Source organism: Dinoponera quadriceps, unplaced genomic scaffold (assembly GCF_001313825.1).
Source record: "Dinoponera quadriceps isolate SergipeBrazil2010 unplaced genomic scaffold, ASM131382v1 scaffold1852, whole genome shotgun sequence".
Classification (NCBI taxonomy): domain Eukaryota; kingdom Metazoa; phylum Arthropoda; class Insecta; order Hymenoptera; family Formicidae; genus Dinoponera; species Dinoponera quadriceps.
In genome coordinates this window covers 255,267-271,505 of record NW_014556131.1, presented here as the reverse complement: position 1 = coordinate 271,505, position 16,239 = coordinate 255,267, and the positions used below count along the sequence as shown (strand labels likewise).

Here is a 16,239-nt window from a genome sequence, read left to right as displayed (position 1 = left end):
AATACGGACACTCAGTGTTCCTTTCTTTGATCTAATTGCTTTTTTATTATGATCACATCACGGTAATTTTCGATAACTTGAATACAATTTAATATCTCACAGGTGTCGCTAGGTTCTTATCAAAAAGCTACAAGTGTATCTAGTAACTTAATATTCTATGGCAGACGGAGAGAGAGAGAGAAATTTAAAAGTGCAAATATCAAAAACTCCTAAGAATTCGATGAGTAAAGAGAGATAAATAGTATCATATATTTGGTAATTTGATTGGGATGTTGATCGATTATTATCCCACTTCTTAACAATTATTGCCACCTACTGTTCGTAAGAATTACGTCAAATTTCTTCCATACAATAATTACTTGGTTATTTTACCTCAAGTTTCTAAAATCAATTCTCTCTTTCTCTCTCTTTTAAGGTGCAAAAAATATAAATTTCCAGAGACATTGAAGGATAACATTAAAAATCATTTATTTGCCGTAAAACAAACTTAATAAACTTTTCGGCGCGTTTATTTATAAATATTTAGAAAATATTGGTATATGTACAGGACCGAATCTTCTTACTTATGCCCAACGATCTGTAATAGTGTATAAAAAGTATTTCACTTCGTTGCTTGTTTTGTCGCACAACAGGACCGATTAATGGCTATCCATAAACTGTATGTCCGACAACAACAGGACTGTATTCGGCAGTGGTCTTGGCTGTGGGCTGAGCACTGTGAACGTTTGCCTCTCAACATCGACATTGGTCCTGCAAAGTCCATCAGTGTTATTACTAGAAATTTGTAAAATATATCCGCGCAATAAAATAGATACGTTAAGAAAATAGAAGTATAAGAAAAATACGTGCGCCTTCACGCATGGAGCTACTAACACGCAAACAAATCCAGCCACGTTGGTTTGCACGACGTCGTCCTCGGGGGAGTCCGCAAATGAGACGGACAACAAGTGATGCAGTAAACTGGGGCCCGCCGTGACCGCCACCAATTTTGTCAGATTGTCCTCCGCCTTCATGCCCAACGGCATGCAAGAGGCGGGCAGAACGGGTGCTCCTATCTTGTAGAGTCTGGCTTCGCTCCATTTCACCTCGAAACTGTGCGGATACAACGGGGTGCGCGAGCCGTAGAAGTATTCCCTCACACCTTGGTCCCTCGCCTCGGTTCTTTGCGCCTGGCTCCGCTCAACTACGCCGCCGCTCTTCGGCAGGAAAACCACCTTCACGAAGACCGGCATGTCTCTCACCAGTTCGTTGTAAAGCCTCTCTTGGTCCAACACCAGAATCGCGTCCACCTCGAACGCCTGTGCCGCGTGCGTGAGCAACTTGTATCCGTCTCCCTTCACCCAGCCGCAAGTGTTTATCACAATTCCCGACACGCGGGCCTTTTTGTTGGCCTGCAGCCGGTCCGAACAGACCTCCGCCAATCGGGTTACCAGCAAATTGTACAACGTCACGTTAGCCTGCGGACATTTGTGCCCGAAGTGGAAGACCAATGGAGCTTGTTGGCTGAATCCCTCCACTATGTTCGATGGCCGCTCCACTAATAAAGCACCCACCGTACCCGGAATCGCTATGTGTCCCTGACCGACATCGAGATCAACGAAGATCGGCCTTCTGCCCATTCGAACGGCGTAATTCAGCAGTATCCTGCAGAGCGTGGACTTTCCTACGTCGCATGGGCCCACAACCATCGTGATGGGACCTCTGGTGTCGTCCTTCTCAGCCGTCTCTCTCATCCGTTCCATAGCTGCGTGGCAATTCAAGTACAGACCCATTGGTGTTTCCTTCGCCACATAGCTGACATCCGTCTTGCCGACCAGCTCGACGGTGCAGCCTTGCCATGTGTAAACAGCAACCTTCGCACCGGCGCTGAATTCATACTTCTTACCCTTCACCAGTTCGGTGCCAAAGACTTCCGCCAGGCCATTCTTCAGCTGAAATTGTATCGTGTGAAACCGGTGGTACGCGAAAAAAACAGATTGAAAATACAGGATATCGGTAGGAAGATTCCGCTCACCTCCAACGTGACTTTTTCATTCTTACTCTCCACTTCGAACCTTAGTTCGCAGTCTTGATCCAATTTGAATTCTTGCACCACAGACTTCTCATCGGCCATCCTTGTGAGTTAATCAAACGTGTCAGACGTGCGGACATGTAACGAATAACCTACAGCACATGTGAGAATTTATAGTATCTAGAAACGAAACATGAGATTCGGAAACGCCTAGTTACAATGACGACGTATAGTGTCTCCCATGATGCAAGTGTTTTTCTTTGGGTGGCGCACGTGCCAAAGGCAGGAGGTATATTTAGATACGTGAAATTGGCAGGCATGACGCCGCCATATTATGTGTGCAATGACGTTATGATGCTGTTTGTGGAATTACGTTTTTACGATCGGAACTTACATTACTGCAAATATTTGTATTGTATATTATTATTCGTAATTGTATATTATTATACGTGATATAGTGATTTGTGAGAACTTCGTATTAAAGTCACTACGGTCGTGTCGTCTGGTTGAATGCACGAGTCCAACGTTCACGACGTACGACGGTGAATTTTCCCGCTTCGTTACCTGTAAGTAGCGCATGTCAAACGGCACCTTTCGATCGTACCTCTTTGCACAACCGATTTTCGTCCCTCTCGTAGCGATAACTCGATCGGTGGAATTTTGTGTATCCATACGTCATGGTAACTTTGTGAAATTAGGCTGTTGAATAATTTGCAACTGCGATCAAGTGTTCGAGTATATATCATATGTCACATTTACATCGCATGTAATATTTGTGTATCATATGTTGAATTGATTGAATTTATGTTAATATCAGCATTCATGTTATTGATTTGCATCTCTTCAATATTACGTATGTATAAAATGAGATTACAAGCAATATATGTTTTCAGACTCAGATTTGACAATCATTCACGATGGCTACGCCAACAGTATTGAAGCGTTCCTCTCGTCTAAATACTCGTGATCTGCCTGTAAAAGTTATTCCTGGCAAAAGACTCAGATCCAGAATAGTTACAACTCTCAATGAAGATTCGCCGAAAACTAAAGTTTCCTCAAGAACCAAACAGTTATCTGTAATAAACGATATTTCCCCAGTGAAATATAAGTCAGCGAAACCACGCAAAGGTAGTTCTCCTGTAAAATCAAGTAAAATGAAAAGTGTTACAAAGGTTAAGAAGTCTTTGGGAGAAAAAAAGCAAGAAGAGAAGAAGATACCCAAGAGAAGGAAAAACATAATCAGCAATAATGTAAGTGCTAATGAACATGGGATATCCATTAAAGGAAGAAAAGTAACTAATAATCCTACGAAGCAACGTCAGATGTCATTGGAAGAATCTTTTAAACGTCAATCATTGCCAAAACGCCTACGACCTCGTCGAAATCAAGTAAATTATTGCGACGATTCGAAATTACTGCAGCATCATCTTCCGTCAAAGCATCAGGATAGTGTAGTGGTCTTAGAGAGAGTAGATTCGGATGATATAAAGAAACTACCTGTATATAAAACCACAAAGACAATCGAACCGTCCTTAGAAGATAAGAACGATATATATGACTTCAAGTACGACGTTGATGATACGAAAGAAAAATTAACTAAGAAGAAGAAAAAGAAAAGAAATATTAAGATGAAAAGCAAAAAGACTAAGAGAAATGTACATATGAAAGTCGCAGTGGAAGTGAAAACCGTTGACAACAGAGGTAAATCTGATTCTGATGCAGATCTTCCTGTAGAGACCGCTCGATGTAAATCTCCATTGGAATCTGTAGCAGCATCGATACCAATACCACCTCCCAACTTATCAAAGGAAGATGTGATTGAAGTATCGAGAGTAGATACCAATGTTCACATAGTAGAAGAAACATCTTTACCTGATAAACCATCCGATAAGCCATCTGCGGAGCAAATTGAAAAGCAAGATGGAGGATTTGAGAAAGCCGGGATGCAAGATGCAAAGAAACCGAGAATTGTGTCGATTGAGAATGCCGATAATATCTCAATCGTTAAAGCTGTACCTGGCAGTAATCAAGACATTTTGCCCTTTCGGCCACCATCGAATATACTTAATAACAGATCCCTGGTACAATACAGAAACACAACAAATTCTTCATTCTTGATAACATCGTTGTCTCCTATATCGAAGGAATACGACACATTTGATGCTGGAAGCCCCTGGCGACCTCCACAATTACTTGACATGTTTTCTCGCTCCAAGTACTTCATCCAAAGCACACCGAATGTAACTAAAATGGACACCATTCCCAAGAAACGTCTAACGCAGATAAAAGATGGTTCTTGCAATGCTGACAAAGTGGCATTGAACGCAAGTGATGTGACGTCGAGAAATGCAAATTCTTCGGTACAAAATATGTCAGATAATAAAGTAGGTTACAGGAAGAATCCGTGCCGAAAGTTCGGCACAGAAATAACGAATATCGATTATCCGAGTAACTGTTCGATGATTCAGGCCAGTAATATAGAAGTTATCAGCGAAAAACCAGCAGCGGCAGAAGCAAACGCGATAACGAATGTTCCGTTGGATACAATTGCACATCCGTCACCAAACCCGCCCTCGTTTGACGATATCGACGATAAGGAGAACGCGGCAGCGAATTATCAAACTCCCAAGAAGTCACCGAAGAAGAAACCGAAGAAGCGACACTTTCCTAATTTTTCCCCGCTCAAGGCGAGTGCTGGGCAAAATGAAAATGTGGATCCGCAACCTGGACCGTCCGGCACGAGAGTTCCAAAGAGTTGCGACGAGCAGAAGGTACTCCGCCAGTCCAATCTCAACGACTTCCTCAACTTAATGGATATGCCGGAAAACAGCAGGATAAGTATGAGACATGGTATATTCGGCGATGCTCATTCATCTCCGGTCAGTGCGATAAAAAAATCGACGAAGCCGACGATAGCAGAGTTGAAGAATGCGTTTGGTTTTTGCGAAAATGAATCCGAGTTTGATTCAACTCTCACTAAGAGCGTGCATGCGATTGATCAAGTGTCGAACAAAGGAGCGATCTGTGTCTCAAGCAAGCCTCTTGTAACCCCAATGCCCGCCAGATTGCCGCTAAGAGAACTAAGGGGCAACTTAATACAGAAGAAGCCAAATGAGAATGAGAATCACCAAGAGACAACAAAGCAGAAGAATGTGGTCGAAGTGAGCAAATCACCGGAAGTAAAAAAGAACAATCGACTTGTCGATGTCGTCAACTTCTCCGACACATTCGACGTCTTGTCCGAGTCTGAAAGGCTGTCGAGTTGCGATGTGCCCTTATTCCTGGATTTAGAACCTTCGCACTTCACAGAGGTATTTACTCTTGATGCTATATTTATGTATGCTGCGATTTGCACACGTTTCATTATCATCTTTATCTTTGTCTGTATCGTTACAGCCACCTCAGCACTCGTACAAGAGGAAACGTGTTGTAACGTTCAATTTCTCGGATGATGACGGTAAAGAAGAAGAAAACGAAGAAAAAAATGTCAAAAAATATACAAAGAAGAAGAAACTTACAAAGTTGGAAAAGGAGAACAAGAAAAGATTGGACGAATGGGTGAAAACTGTTAATGATACGTTTCAGGAAATCGATGAATACGATTTACTAATTGAAAATACGAAAATCATGCATTAATTTTCTATGAGATTCAAGCAAAGTTTAAGTGTACAAATTGATAAATGTATCTTTTCCTTTCATTTCTTAAACTGTATTCAGGATTATCTAAGAGGCTTCAATTTCACGCTATTCTTCTAATCTTTTTATATAATTTCTCTATTTATATAAGCTTTTGCACTTACATATAAAAATATGTTATTTATAATAGACTTATAAACGTTATTTTAAAGTTATTACTTTAAGCATGGTTCGTTTTTCTTTATAATTCTGCTAGAATTTCTTTATTGTAAAACTTAATATTCTATCTGTCCAACATCTCATATACTTTCATGTAATGTATGCTTTCATACAGTGCTTTCATATGCTTTCATGTTTCTTGATTTTTTTAAAGTTATTTTAAGAAAATATACGATAACAGAAATGTATAAAATTATTTTGAGTTTTGTGAAAAGGGTTACATAATATAAAACGTTTAAAATAATACTAAAATAAGTAATTAGAATTCATATATTGTATATAATAAACTATATTTACTAAGTTTTTTCCTGTCTTCCTGTATCAACATCTTTTCCTTGGCCATTTCGGGACGTTTTCCGTTTTTTTTTTCGTCGCGTCAGTATTCAAAGGTTGTCTCTTAATTTCATAATTCAATTTAAATCTCACATACACAATATCGCTTCGTTACATTATTTGTATTTTTCTATTCAATTTCTATTCATTCTGTTTGCATGCAAACGTTGAAACGGTTACCGCGCAGCAAGAAGCGACGTGGCAGTCAATAAAGACTTTCCAACTAGGAACACTAGTGTTATACGAAGCTATTTTATTGGCTACGTAGTATCTTAGAAGATAACTTAGATAACGTATAGCCAATAAAATAGCTTTGTGTTCACACTGTGTAACACCGAGTTCTTGTTGGAAAACACCCAAACTTCTAGTTCTTACGGAAAAACGGTACGTTGATTGGCTACCGCGCAAACTTTCGCTGCGCGGCAAGCGTTGCTGCGTCCTGTGTACGGAAGCCAACAGCCGGTAATGAAAACGAAGAATGGCGCGTAGGTAGGATCCAGTATTTCTAGTGGTAGCGTGCAACGACACAGGATGTGTGCATAACCTTGTATGCAAACCGTGAAAAGTAACAAAACACAACGTTACGCGCCGGTTCAGCATATGAATGAAAAAGAAAGAAATGAAACAACAGTTTAAAGCGGTTGTTGAAGACGTTACTGTGCAAACGACAAAAATTCAACCAATACTTGGTAAAACGATGAATTTTTCACGTTATTGTTGCATGTTTACTGCGTGTTATATGAACGTATTTTTTTACTTGTTATCAAACTAGTTTTCTTCTTTGACTGAAATAAGTACATAGTACATAAGTATATATAAGTACGCGTATTAAACAAAATTTCTGTCATGTAGTGGACTTTCAAAATGGTGAGCTTAAAGATGAAGAAGTTAAAAACATGTCTTGTGGTTTATTCCACGACCCAAGCAAAGACAAGACTATATTGGCGTTGTCGAACGGGCAAGTTGTTTACAAAGGTTACAAGCCAGATCCTAAGAAAGAGCTCACACGGAAAATGCTGGTGCTTCACAATAAGAAGACGGGTAAAATACGATTGATCGAGGCGGAACAGTGGTACGTAAGTCCGGTACTCCAGAAACCTGTTATCGAGGAAAATAAGAATAACGTGGACGATAAGATGGCGACGTTGAACAAGCAATTTGGATCAAAGAAAGCCAAACGTAGAACCGAACAGTATGAGAAGTTAAAAGTAGACGTTGATTCCATCAAGGATCAGCTTGAGAAAACAGTATCAAGTAAGTAATTTTCTTTCTTCTCTTGTTATTGCGGAGCTCTGAATTTCTTGAAACTGTCTACTAGTATCTGTACGTTATCACACACTAATATATGTACAAAAATATACGCATCTGTTACACATAAAAATTTACCAAATTATCCCTTAATAGACATCGAGGTTGACAGGGTAGATTTGTCTACCAAATTGCCCGACGAATACATCACAAACACGAATCTACCGAAGTGCAATAGGGAGGCGACTAATGTCAAAGATGTATACAATATATATGATATCATACCAAAAAGTAAAGTGGAAACATTGTACGACCATGCAGTGGAGATTCATAAAGGAGCTATAGAAGGGTACTTGAGGATTTCTTCGTAAAAATGCCGATATCCGCAACTCTTCCTCGAGATTCGCGGTATTAGCGCAGTATTAATTGTCTTCTTTTTTTTTTATCACACAGGAAACCGAAATACTTCACGCGCGTCTTAAAGAGTATACAATCGGATCCGGACAATGTGAACAAGATCGCTCTGTTGCTCTACATCGAAGCGGTTAACTTGTGGTTCGCCACGCCGCTGAAAGACGCGAAGAAACGCGACGTTGTTGTATGTCAGGCGTCCGAAGAGGTGAACGCGCACGTTCTCAACACGTACAGCGTTCTGAGTGCGAACGGACGGTAAGTTGAGCTTTCGAGTTTCGACCGCTGTGAGCAATAACGACGAATTTCTCTTCGCAGATCAAGGCCAAATACCATGAAGGACAAAGCTGCCATACATTGTCTGATACTCGCGCTGACGATATCCAACTATACGCTGGACTTGGAACTGTTTCGAATTATGCTGGGAACTCGGACGAGTTTGAAGAAACTGATAGACCTCGCGAAGATCATTGGTGCGGTTCCTAACAAAGACGATAAGAAAATGATTACGTTGAAGGTTCCGTTACCAGCGCCGGTGCCAGTAGTTAAAAAAGGAAGGAAAAATCCCACAATCAGATCCAATCAGTGACACCTCATTGTGACATTTCTTTGTCAGAGTTTCAATCATTATGACCATGAGCGTTATGTGCGTTTTATATAATTATGATAAGAACCATGTTCATTAAAATGTGTTAATATTGTAAAATATATATAATTACACTTTGCCTACAAATGCTCTTCAACTTTGATGGATTCAATGTAATATTTTACATACTTTCGCAATTTAAAAAAAAAATCTGATTTTTTTAATTCTAATTTTTAAAAGACATAAACAATATCTGGTAACAAATATGTACCGTCAAATAAACGCAGCAGAACATTTTTCTATATTTAAGATTGGAAGATTTAATAGCAGCGCCGAACAAACATTTCTTCCCTCTTTGAATTTGTCCGCACTTGTCCTCGGTATCGCAAGGCTGATAGGGAAGAATCCGAAGGAATGACAGGTTAGGAATCCACTCGGAAGGAGTTGAAAATTCATCTCGCGTTCGGATTCTCTGATTAGTTCCGGGAAAAAAAAAACGCTCGTTCTCGATCGTCCGTTACATAATTACGACTATCGTGAACGACATTCCATGAGAAACCAGTATCTCGGAACTATATAGAAAACAATCTCATTATGATAGCCTTATTGACCAGGCGAGCGAGTGGAGGGGGTCTTCGAAAGTCTGTATCGCGCATTCTGGACCACAGGAATTCATCTGCTGCCGCCGCCTCGAAGAGAACGAAAATGGTAAGTTTGCAGACTTATCGGGAGCGAATTTGAGGAAGCGATGAAGTTGAAAGGCAAATCTCGATCGAACAGTCAAGACTGTTCGCTGTAAATCCACCTGTTGTGCGAGTCATTTATGAAAGTTTGGTTTAGTGACTATCACAGCCACTTGTTACACACATCTCGGCCATATGTCGCGAGCAACGGATAAAAGCCGTAATTATAAGGCGATGTTGAGAATCATTAATTTAATCGTAGCTTACATTTTAAATCTAGCATATGTGATTGTATGTTGTATGACTAATTCGTTCTGTGCTAGAGTAAACTTAGTCCCGAGGAAAGGAAGGAGAGCTTGAATCCGCTGTTGTCGACGGGATGGACCGTTCAGCCGGACAGAGATGCGATCTACAAGGAGTTTGTATTTACGAATTTCAATGAGGTGCGTTTAGACATCTCTGCAAGTTCAGAAAAGCCCCTTGACGTTCATAATATCGTTTTTTATATCGTATTACTTGATACTCTCGAATCCTTCAGTATATATTCTAACTTTCAGGCCTTTGGATTCATGACAAGGGTGGCCTTACAGGCGGAAAAGATGAACCATCATCCGGAATGGTTCAATGTTTACAACAAAGTGAACGTTACCTTATCCTCTCACGATGTGAACGGATTGTCACAGAGGGACGTGAAACTGGCAACTTTCATAGACAAAGTTGCCGCTGGTACTGGCAAATAAAACTGATAACGGCCTACTCGTTGATATATCAAAGAAAGCTCTATCTGTTGTACACATTTCTTTCATATACACATGACAATAATGTAATCGATATGTTTGTTACAATTGATTTGTGATATAAAATACTAATGGAATAAATTATAACTTTTCTTTAGCTTATTACATGTACTTATGTATACTTCGAACGTCAACCCTCCTTAATACTCGTCGCTCGGCTCATCAGAATTATATGAGAAACATCGCACAGGTGGTACATAGAAAACGGTACTGTTGAATAAGAAATAATTTATTTCAGAACAATTTACAAGTTGTTAGAAAGTTGTTAGCACATAACACGATCTTCTTTCTTTACTTCGGTATCACTGATGTATCTTTAATCAGCTTTGCGTTTGCCATTTATCGCCCATCCTTGCTTGATCACCTTTGCAAGGCCAGGACCGTTGTAGATGAGTAGAAGCAATCCAGCGAGAGTGGCGGCGGAAAGTAGATTTAACGCTAAAGCCGCAATTTTTGGTGCTATTGTACCTACTACGATGGGCCGTACGTAATCGATTATGATAGCCTCCAGCCCCCTGTACAAATTTATTCGTACATTTGCTCAATTATATTTTCTATGCTATACAGTTTATACAGAAGAAGTTAGATAAATAAAGAATCAAATTAATTTAATAGACTAAATTATCTCCCTTCAAAGATGATCATTTACCAGTGAAAATGCATGACAATATTAATTGCTAATGCCGCATCGATAACTTTATTTTCAAACATCAGTGCGGCAGGTATTAGCGCCAGGAAAGATACAGCAACCAGTCTCTCCATCACCCATGTACGTACATGATCACCATGGCGCGCGCTTGCTGCACGAGCTTGACTTATATTGACTGTCAATCGTGCAGGCAGCTAGAGAGGATACAACAGAATTGAGCGGGTTGTGTAAACTCTCCTAAAGAAAATCCTCCTTAGAAAATTCTTAACCTTAGATAAGATACGATATTTCGAGCAATTACTGGTATTAGCAATTGCACAGCGATTCAGATTTGCAAAGCTAGACGTAGGTTTGGGAAATTGCGTTGGACCACATCTTCGTACGAGTAAACCAGCAGGCTTGGCCAATGTTTCTGTAATAGGATCGTTGATTTTCGTAATTAAAATAAACGTAATTAAAATATGTTGGTGACGATTATATATTCATCGATTTACGGCTCATTATAAATTTCCTATTCATCAAATGATTACGTAAACGCAGTGTTGAGGTTATACAAAATAAATTCCGTGTATTTTACGACAAAAAACAGGAAACTCACGCGAAATTACTCACGAGGTTCGCATAAAACTCACCGAATTGTCGAACTTTGTTGAAAATATTCAAACCAGCCACTCTTCCCAAATTCATTTTGCTTAAATTGCAAAACTCGTCCGCAAAAATTGCTCAAACCGAGTTTGACGTATCCCTTGCGAATTTGTATGACAAGAGACGATCTATCGCAGCGATCTTAGATTCAATTAGTAATTGATTACTCAATTTTATCTGATTTTTAATCGATTTTTAGGGCAAAGGAAAGAAAGATTTTGAAAAAGAAATTGATATCTATTTATTTGAGGAACAAAAAATCATAACACACATTAAGTCTGTTCTTTATAAATGAATCAAGTTGCACTATATATAAAATAGACCTATAATAATAGAATAGATCTTAAAAGAATAGACCTTTAATTTAATTTACGCATAATTAATTGAGTAATCAGGACAAAAAGAACAAAGATTTCTTTACCATGGTTGGTTAATTAAATGCTACACTACCTATCGAATAGGTTTCCAAATGCACCCTATCAATTAGCGATAGCCAACCAGCCGCGTCGTTTCTTACCGCACGGCAAACATTTTCACGTTCTGTGGGCAGAAGCCATAAAGCTGGGTCTACAATAAGTATAGTAAGTTTTAAGCCGTAAGAAATTGACCAATCACAGAAGAATAATTGTGATTGGTCAATTTCTTATGGCTTAAGGCTTTCTACACTTATTGTAAATTCGACTTAAACAAACAAGCCGGCGAGGCGCAAAAAATATGTTCGAGCTGTGGCTTCGTACAAGTTGTCAATATACAAAATAATCGTGTTTTAGAAGATGAGTAGTTTTTCTAGTGATACGGTACAAAGTGAATATGGAAAAGTTTAAACTTATCAACTGGTATGTATGATCGATTTCGCCAAATAATTCATAGCCTTGAAACATAAAAATGTATAAAGATAAAATATATATATATCTGTATATAAATTTTTGGTTATCACTAACAACATAATGCTTGTCATTCCTGTTTATCATGAATACAATTTAATTATCGTCGTACGATTCGACTAATGATTTGTAATATTGAACACTTTAGAATTGATTACTAGTGTAATCTATATTTTACAATCACTGAGACCTTCCTATGAGTATTGATTATAATATATTTTGTGATTCCAGGAATCCTTCTTTAGAGAACGTAATAGATGATCAATTTATCAAAGATGATAGAATAGAGAAGGATAGTGCAATGTATAAAATTATGAATGGTATTTTTACAGACCCATTTCATGATATTGAAAATGATTATACTGAAATTAACTCGCAGTCCTTGGGAGAATTTGGTAAAAGTATTAGTGATCTGGAAGATGTAATAAAAGATGAAGAGAATGAAATAGAAGATAAAAATAAAATAGATGATGGGAAAGGTAAAGAAGTGTACTATGAAGAAAATATCAAGGATCTCGAAGAATGTATGAAAAAACAGAGAATTACAAATAATAAAAATCTTTACATACCTGGCATGAGAAAGCAACCATCTAACTTTCCTAGAATATCTAGTTTGACTTATAGTCAGCAAGCTATGTGCTCTCGTGTTTTGTCACAACTATTTAGGTATCAAACAATGTCATTGTCAGAAAAAGAAAAAATGGAGCTTGAAAATTACATGGTGAACAAACATATTGATCACTTTATATCAAGAATATCTTTCCTCCAAAATAATTAAGCAATTATAAGCATGATTATAATTGTGTTTTTACTTTGATTTGTATATAATGATTACGATTAACATAAGATGATGACTTGAGATATTTTTTTAGGTACTGCAAGAGAAAATATCAGCAGAACAAAATGAGTTTTTACAATTTGCAAAGCAGATGTGGAAAGATACTATTCCAAGGGTTATTCAACATAAAATATACATAGATTTAAAGTGGGACAAACAATTGTTTGAATTAAAGAAATTGCCGAGATATTATATGGAATCGTCAAATATACCATTTTTGTCAAATAAAAACATTACTGTGAAATTTCTATCTTGTTTACAAGAGGTAAAAGAATTATTAACATGATTGATTCTTCTATATTTATGAGAGAGAGGGAGGAGACACACACACAATTTATTCTTACTTTCAGAGTATCTTTTCAGAAGTGGTATTGCCAAAATTTGATAAACCATACTTCTTGAGAATGAAAAATACAACAATATTGAAGAAATACCCACCAATTTTATCATCATTTTTGCCTCATTTTAAGTTACCTGTGAGTGAAGATACGTATTGTAGGAGGCTTGCAGAAGAGACTAAGGTGGACTTAATCATCTCATCCAGTGGTCTCAAGTGTTTACTGAATAACATCGGTTCAGATTGCTCAAACTCGTGGATCATACCAGTAATTATAAGATCGCACCACGAGAAGAATGTTGTTTATATCGATAAAAAATTGCCACCTGTCGCTGCTACATCATTGCAAAAAAATAGTTTGGTGTACAAATACATTCTTAGGCATAATCTTATGCCCACTGATGTTGAATCGTCGAAAGGGTAAGCCGCAAAATACAATACCGTAAACAAAGATTGATCGACAAGCACGTAATAATGAATGTTTTAGGATATCATCTGCGGAGAAAAACAAAGCCGAGTTGGAATTGTGCGAGAAATCGAACGGTAAATGTAGCGAATAGTTTAACGAATATCTTGAGACACAAAGTAGATGTATGTACATACGATACGAAAGATATTGTTGCAGGAATGATCAGTTCTTTCGAAAGTCACAACGAAACCGATCTTGAAGAAAATCCCTCATCCTCGACGGATGAGGGACGAAATGTAACGTACAAGCTTTTCACAATAGGACCAGTGGAATCGGAGAATCAGTCCAAATTGATGAAAGACCTTCCAAAAGAATATCAAATATTGATTCGGACGAAAACGGACGGTATCGAAGTAAGGATACTCTCTTGTACATTTTTCTTTTTACTATAATGAATACAAAATTATAGGAGAGTTCCGTTTCAAAAATTTGTTTTCGCAGGTTTTACCGAACGAACAGGTCTCGCGACCTCTGATGTTAGCACCAAAACTAGAGCATCAGTTAGCACTTGGAGCAGAAGCTGCAACATTAGAAGAAGGCGTACAGCAATGGGGGTCGCTAGTGTTCAGACCAGGTGTATCTTTAGCCCGAGGTATTATTGTATTTGTAATTACAATGATGTGTGTGTGTGTGTGTGTGTGTGTGTGTAATTAGATATTGTATGTATAACTATTTTTTCATCACTATAGTCAGGATAGCAGTAGAGACAGGAGAAGTAATACAAATAGAAAGGCATACGGCGATGTCGCTGAGCGCCGAAATGAAAAGGCTTTATAACGTCAAGGTGGAAGATTCTTTAACAATTTTACATAATGTAATTGAAAGATTATCGTGTCTAACTCCTGGCCGGTACGTCGTACAACATATCGCGCAACATGGGCCGTTTGCATATATTTATAAGGAAGCTGAGGAAGGCGTGTAAGTATCAGCCAAATGGACGATAAATGATAATAATATAACAACTGTTCGAGAAGTAATCGGACGAATATACATATCGAGATATACGATTCGTGTACTTAATAAAATAGCGTGTATATCTGAACATATATTTACAGGAAAAACAGTTTGGATTTACATTCCTTTTATGAATCTACTAAATTCAAGACAATCCCTGTCACACCGTGGCCACCTATAGACACGATGTTAATGACACCAGCACTCGAGCACTTCCATAAAATGCCTGCTATGTTCAAGCCACGTATTGACATATGCAAGTCATTTAAGGCAGTTCGGAATACCTCCGGAGTTGTGAAACGAACAAAAAAGAATTCAAGTACCGTTGAACAAACAGGTCCACATTTTATATAAATTACTCCCTAAGGAATAAACGTTAATAAAATATTAATGCATTACAGACTGTGCGCACATATTTGTATGTGTATACTTTATTTGATTTTCAAAACTTGGAAATATACTTTGTGTTCAAATTCTAACGGTAGAAACGTATTATAGATTCAACCGAATTTACGGCGAATATTCGGAAGGCCTCAAAATTTGTCAAAAAGAAACCTAAAGGATCAAACCTCAAAACTCAATGATTTATATGATTATGTTTCTTATAATCGGTTATTCTTTGCAATTGATCATAAGAAATTGTTAAAACGTTCTGTATTTAATACAGAATAACAATATCAGTTAGTTGGTAAACCAAGTTGTTTGCAGAAAATTTATTGTAAATTTATTGCGTATATAAATTATGTTCGCAAAATTTGACTCTTTCTCTTATTATGTATTTTATATAATTCTAGTTTCGTAAAACATACAAAATTTCAATACACATTTCATGAATACTTTTTAAAATACCGTACTTAGGAAAAGTTCTTCAACTCTTTATGTGTTAGTGATAAAAAAACTTGTTACTCTATTGGTTTATATTTATTTGTTATAAGTAAAATAAAAGTATCATAAATAATTAGGTTTAGATAAGTAAGAGTAACATTAATTAGATTAAAATAAAAATAAGAATTGTATTAGATGAATAAAGAGATTTTGTTCGTTTTTTTTTTTTCGTTAAATTTTTAAAGTATTTTTAACATTTTTCATTTGTTTTGAAATTTCACCTGGTCCAGGAGAAAATTTTTTAATAAAGAGTAACGGTCTGTAATGTGTTAAATTTGTTCGCTATAGAACAATAACGCATCAGTTGACATACTTGTATTAATGTTTGATATATACACACTTTGTGATGAATGTTTAACATCTTTTAAATCGACGTCTCTTTACTTTTAGTTCTTCCTGTTCGACGAAGTCTTAGGGAGAAAAAACCGAGTAAGAAACTAACCGAGTAAGATAACAACTTTGTGGGATTATCTTACTGAAACTATTCAACAATTTTATTACATCTTGTTATTTTATTGTACATACGCACACACGCGCGCGCGAACACACATACATATACAAAAAGTGCACGAAATATATTTCTTTCTTGTTTAATATATAAAATTTTAATCAATATATATTGAAATTTATGAACTTACTCTAAGACTATGAAGC

The 16,239-nt window shown here is 37.4% G+C and overlaps 6 protein-coding genes across 10 annotated transcripts; 4 read left to right on the top strand and 2 right to left on the bottom strand.

The window, feature by feature from the left end:
- Positions 1-493: 493 nt before the first annotated feature.
- Positions 494-2,182, bottom strand: LOC106746897 (protein CLP1 homolog). Its single transcript, XM_014624030.1, has 3 exons — positions 2,015-2,182; positions 874-1,931; positions 494-750 (listed from the first exon to the last, which is right to left on the bottom strand). Exons 1-3 carry the CDS (start codon positions 2,111-2,113, stop codon positions 639-641), a joined length of 1,269 nt encoding a protein of 422 aa, XP_014479516.1. The 5' UTR covers positions 2,114-2,182; the 3' UTR covers positions 494-638.
- Positions 2,183-2,347: 165 nt separating this feature from the next.
- Positions 2,348-6,097, top strand: LOC106746896. Of its 3 annotated transcripts, none has more exons than XM_014624027.1 (3): positions 2,348-2,577; positions 2,905-5,322; positions 5,408-6,097. In XM_014624027.1, the coding sequence occupies exons 2-3, from the start codon at positions 2,929-2,931 to the stop codon at positions 5,645-5,647; spliced, it is 2,634 nt and encodes an 877-aa protein (XP_014479513.1). In that variant the 5' UTR covers positions 2,348-2,577; positions 2,905-2,928; the 3' UTR covers positions 5,648-6,097. The 3 variants fall into 3 exon arrangements, with proteins under 3 accessions (XP_014479513.1, XP_014479515.1, XP_014479514.1); XM_014624029.1 differs by lacking the exon at positions 2,348-2,577 and adding an exon at positions 2,594-2,691; XM_014624028.1 differs by lacking the exon at positions 2,348-2,577 and adding an exon at positions 2,645-2,746.
- Positions 6,098-6,669: 572 nt separating this feature from the next.
- On the top strand, positions 6,670-8,713 carry LOC106746914. The gene is made up of 5 exons (XM_014624058.1): positions 6,670-6,888; positions 7,052-7,453; positions 7,604-7,796; positions 7,901-8,116; positions 8,177-8,713. Exons 1-5 carry the CDS (start codon positions 6,804-6,806, stop codon positions 8,445-8,447), a joined length of 1,167 nt encoding a protein of 388 aa, XP_014479544.1. The 5' UTR covers positions 6,670-6,803; the 3' UTR covers positions 8,448-8,713.
- A 117-nt stretch (positions 8,714-8,830) lies between these two features.
- On the top strand, positions 8,831-10,026 carry LOC106746916 (pterin-4-alpha-carbinolamine dehydratase 2). Its single transcript, XM_014624063.1, has 3 exons — positions 8,831-9,152; positions 9,451-9,570; positions 9,685-10,026. The coding sequence occupies exons 1-3, from the start codon at positions 9,039-9,041 to the stop codon at positions 9,865-9,867; spliced, it is 417 nt and encodes a 138-aa protein (XP_014479549.1). The 5' UTR covers positions 8,831-9,038; the 3' UTR covers positions 9,868-10,026.
- Positions 10,027-10,135: 109 nt separating this feature from the next.
- On the bottom strand, positions 10,136-11,746 carry LOC106746915 (succinate dehydrogenase [ubiquinone] cytochrome b small subunit, mitochondrial). Of its 3 annotated transcripts, none has more exons than XM_014624060.1 (5): positions 11,669-11,746; positions 11,206-11,359; positions 10,843-10,985; positions 10,574-10,767; positions 10,136-10,439 (listed from the first exon to the last, which is right to left on the bottom strand). In XM_014624060.1, exons 2-5 carry the CDS (start codon positions 11,258-11,260, stop codon positions 10,241-10,243), a joined length of 591 nt encoding a protein of 196 aa, XP_014479546.1. In that variant the 5' UTR covers positions 11,261-11,359; positions 11,669-11,746; the 3' UTR covers positions 10,136-10,240. The 3 variants fall into 3 exon arrangements, with proteins under 3 accessions (XP_014479546.1, XP_014479548.1, XP_014479545.1); XM_014624062.1 differs by lacking the exon at positions 11,669-11,746 and adding an exon at positions 11,640-11,657; XM_014624059.1 differs by lacking the exon at positions 11,669-11,746 and having other exon boundaries at positions 11,206-11,604.
- A 162-nt stretch (positions 11,747-11,908) lies between these two features.
- Positions 11,909-16,150, top strand: LOC106746878 (little elongation complex subunit 2-like). Its single transcript, XM_014624002.1, has 10 exons — positions 11,909-12,054; positions 12,334-12,823; positions 12,975-13,205; positions 13,291-13,697; positions 13,765-13,820; positions 13,903-14,099; positions 14,188-14,338; positions 14,436-14,664; positions 14,802-15,037; positions 15,976-16,150. Exons 1-10 carry the CDS (start codon positions 12,029-12,031, stop codon positions 16,032-16,034), a joined length of 2,082 nt encoding a protein of 693 aa, XP_014479488.1. The 5' UTR covers positions 11,909-12,028; the 3' UTR covers positions 16,035-16,150.
- The last annotated feature ends 89 nt before the right edge of the window (positions 16,151-16,239 follow it).

Bases quoted from the DNA above. Each gene is read 5' to 3' on its own strand.
- LOC106746915 (XM_014624060.1), bottom strand. From the start codon at position 11,260: ATGAATTTGGGAAGAGTGGCTGGTTTGAATATTTTCAACAAAGTTCGA. The intron at 10,986-11,205 runs GTGAGTTTTATG...ATCCTATTACAG, and splicing joins CAACAAAGTTCGACAATTCG to AAACATTGGCCAAGCCTGCT. The intron at 10,768-10,842 runs GTTAAGAATTTT...TATCCTCTCTAG, and splicing joins AATATCGTATCTTATCTAAG to CTGCCTGCACGATTGACAGT.
- LOC106746896 (XM_014624027.1), top strand. From the start codon at position 2,929: ATGGCTACGCCAACAGTATTGAAGCGTTCCTCTCGTCTAAATACTCGT. The intron at 5,323-5,407 runs GTATTTACTCTT...GTATCGTTACAG, and splicing joins AACCTTCGCACTTCACAGAG to CCACCTCAGCACTCGTACAA.
- LOC106746914 (XM_014624058.1), top strand. From the start codon at position 6,804: ATGAAAAAGAAAGAAATGAAACAACAGTTTAAAGCGGTTGTTGAAGAC. The intron at 7,454-7,603 runs GTAAGTAATTTT...ATCCCTTAATAG, and splicing joins GCTTGAGAAAACAGTATCAA to ACATCGAGGTTGACAGGGTA. The intron at 8,117-8,176 runs GTAAGTTGAGCT...TTCTCTTCGCAG, and splicing joins GTTCTGAGTGCGAACGGACG to ATCAAGGCCAAATACCATGA.
- LOC106746878 (XM_014624002.1), top strand. From the start codon at position 12,029: ATGGAAAAGTTTAAACTTATCAACTG. The intron at 14,100-14,187 runs GTAAGGATACTC...TTGTTTTCGCAG, and splicing joins CGAAAACGGACGGTATCGAA to GTTTTACCGAACGAACAGGT. The intron at 14,339-14,435 runs GTATTATTGTAT...TCATCACTATAG, and splicing joins AGGTGTATCTTTAGCCCGAG to TCAGGATAGCAGTAGAGACA.
- LOC106746897 (XM_014624030.1), bottom strand. From the start codon at position 2,113: ATGGCCGATGAGAAGTCTGTGGTGCAAGAATTCAAATTGGATCAAGAC. The intron at 1,932-2,014 runs GTGAGCGGAATC...ATACAATTTCAG, and splicing joins ATGAAAAAGTCACGTTGGAG to CTGAAGAATGGCCTGGCGGA. The intron at 751-873 runs GTTAGTAGCTCC...TGGACTTTGCAG, and splicing joins GTGGCTGGATTTGTTTGCGT to GACCAATGTCGATGTTGAGA.
- LOC106746916 (XM_014624063.1), top strand. From the start codon at position 9,039: ATGATAGCCTTATTGACCAGGCGAGCGAGTGGAGGGGGTCTTCGAAAG. The intron at 9,153-9,450 runs GTAAGTTTGCAG...GTTCTGTGCTAG, and splicing joins CCTCGAAGAGAACGAAAATG to AGTAAACTTAGTCCCGAGGA. The intron at 9,571-9,684 runs GTGCGTTTAGAC...TCTAACTTTCAG, and splicing joins TATTTACGAATTTCAATGAG to GCCTTTGGATTCATGACAAG.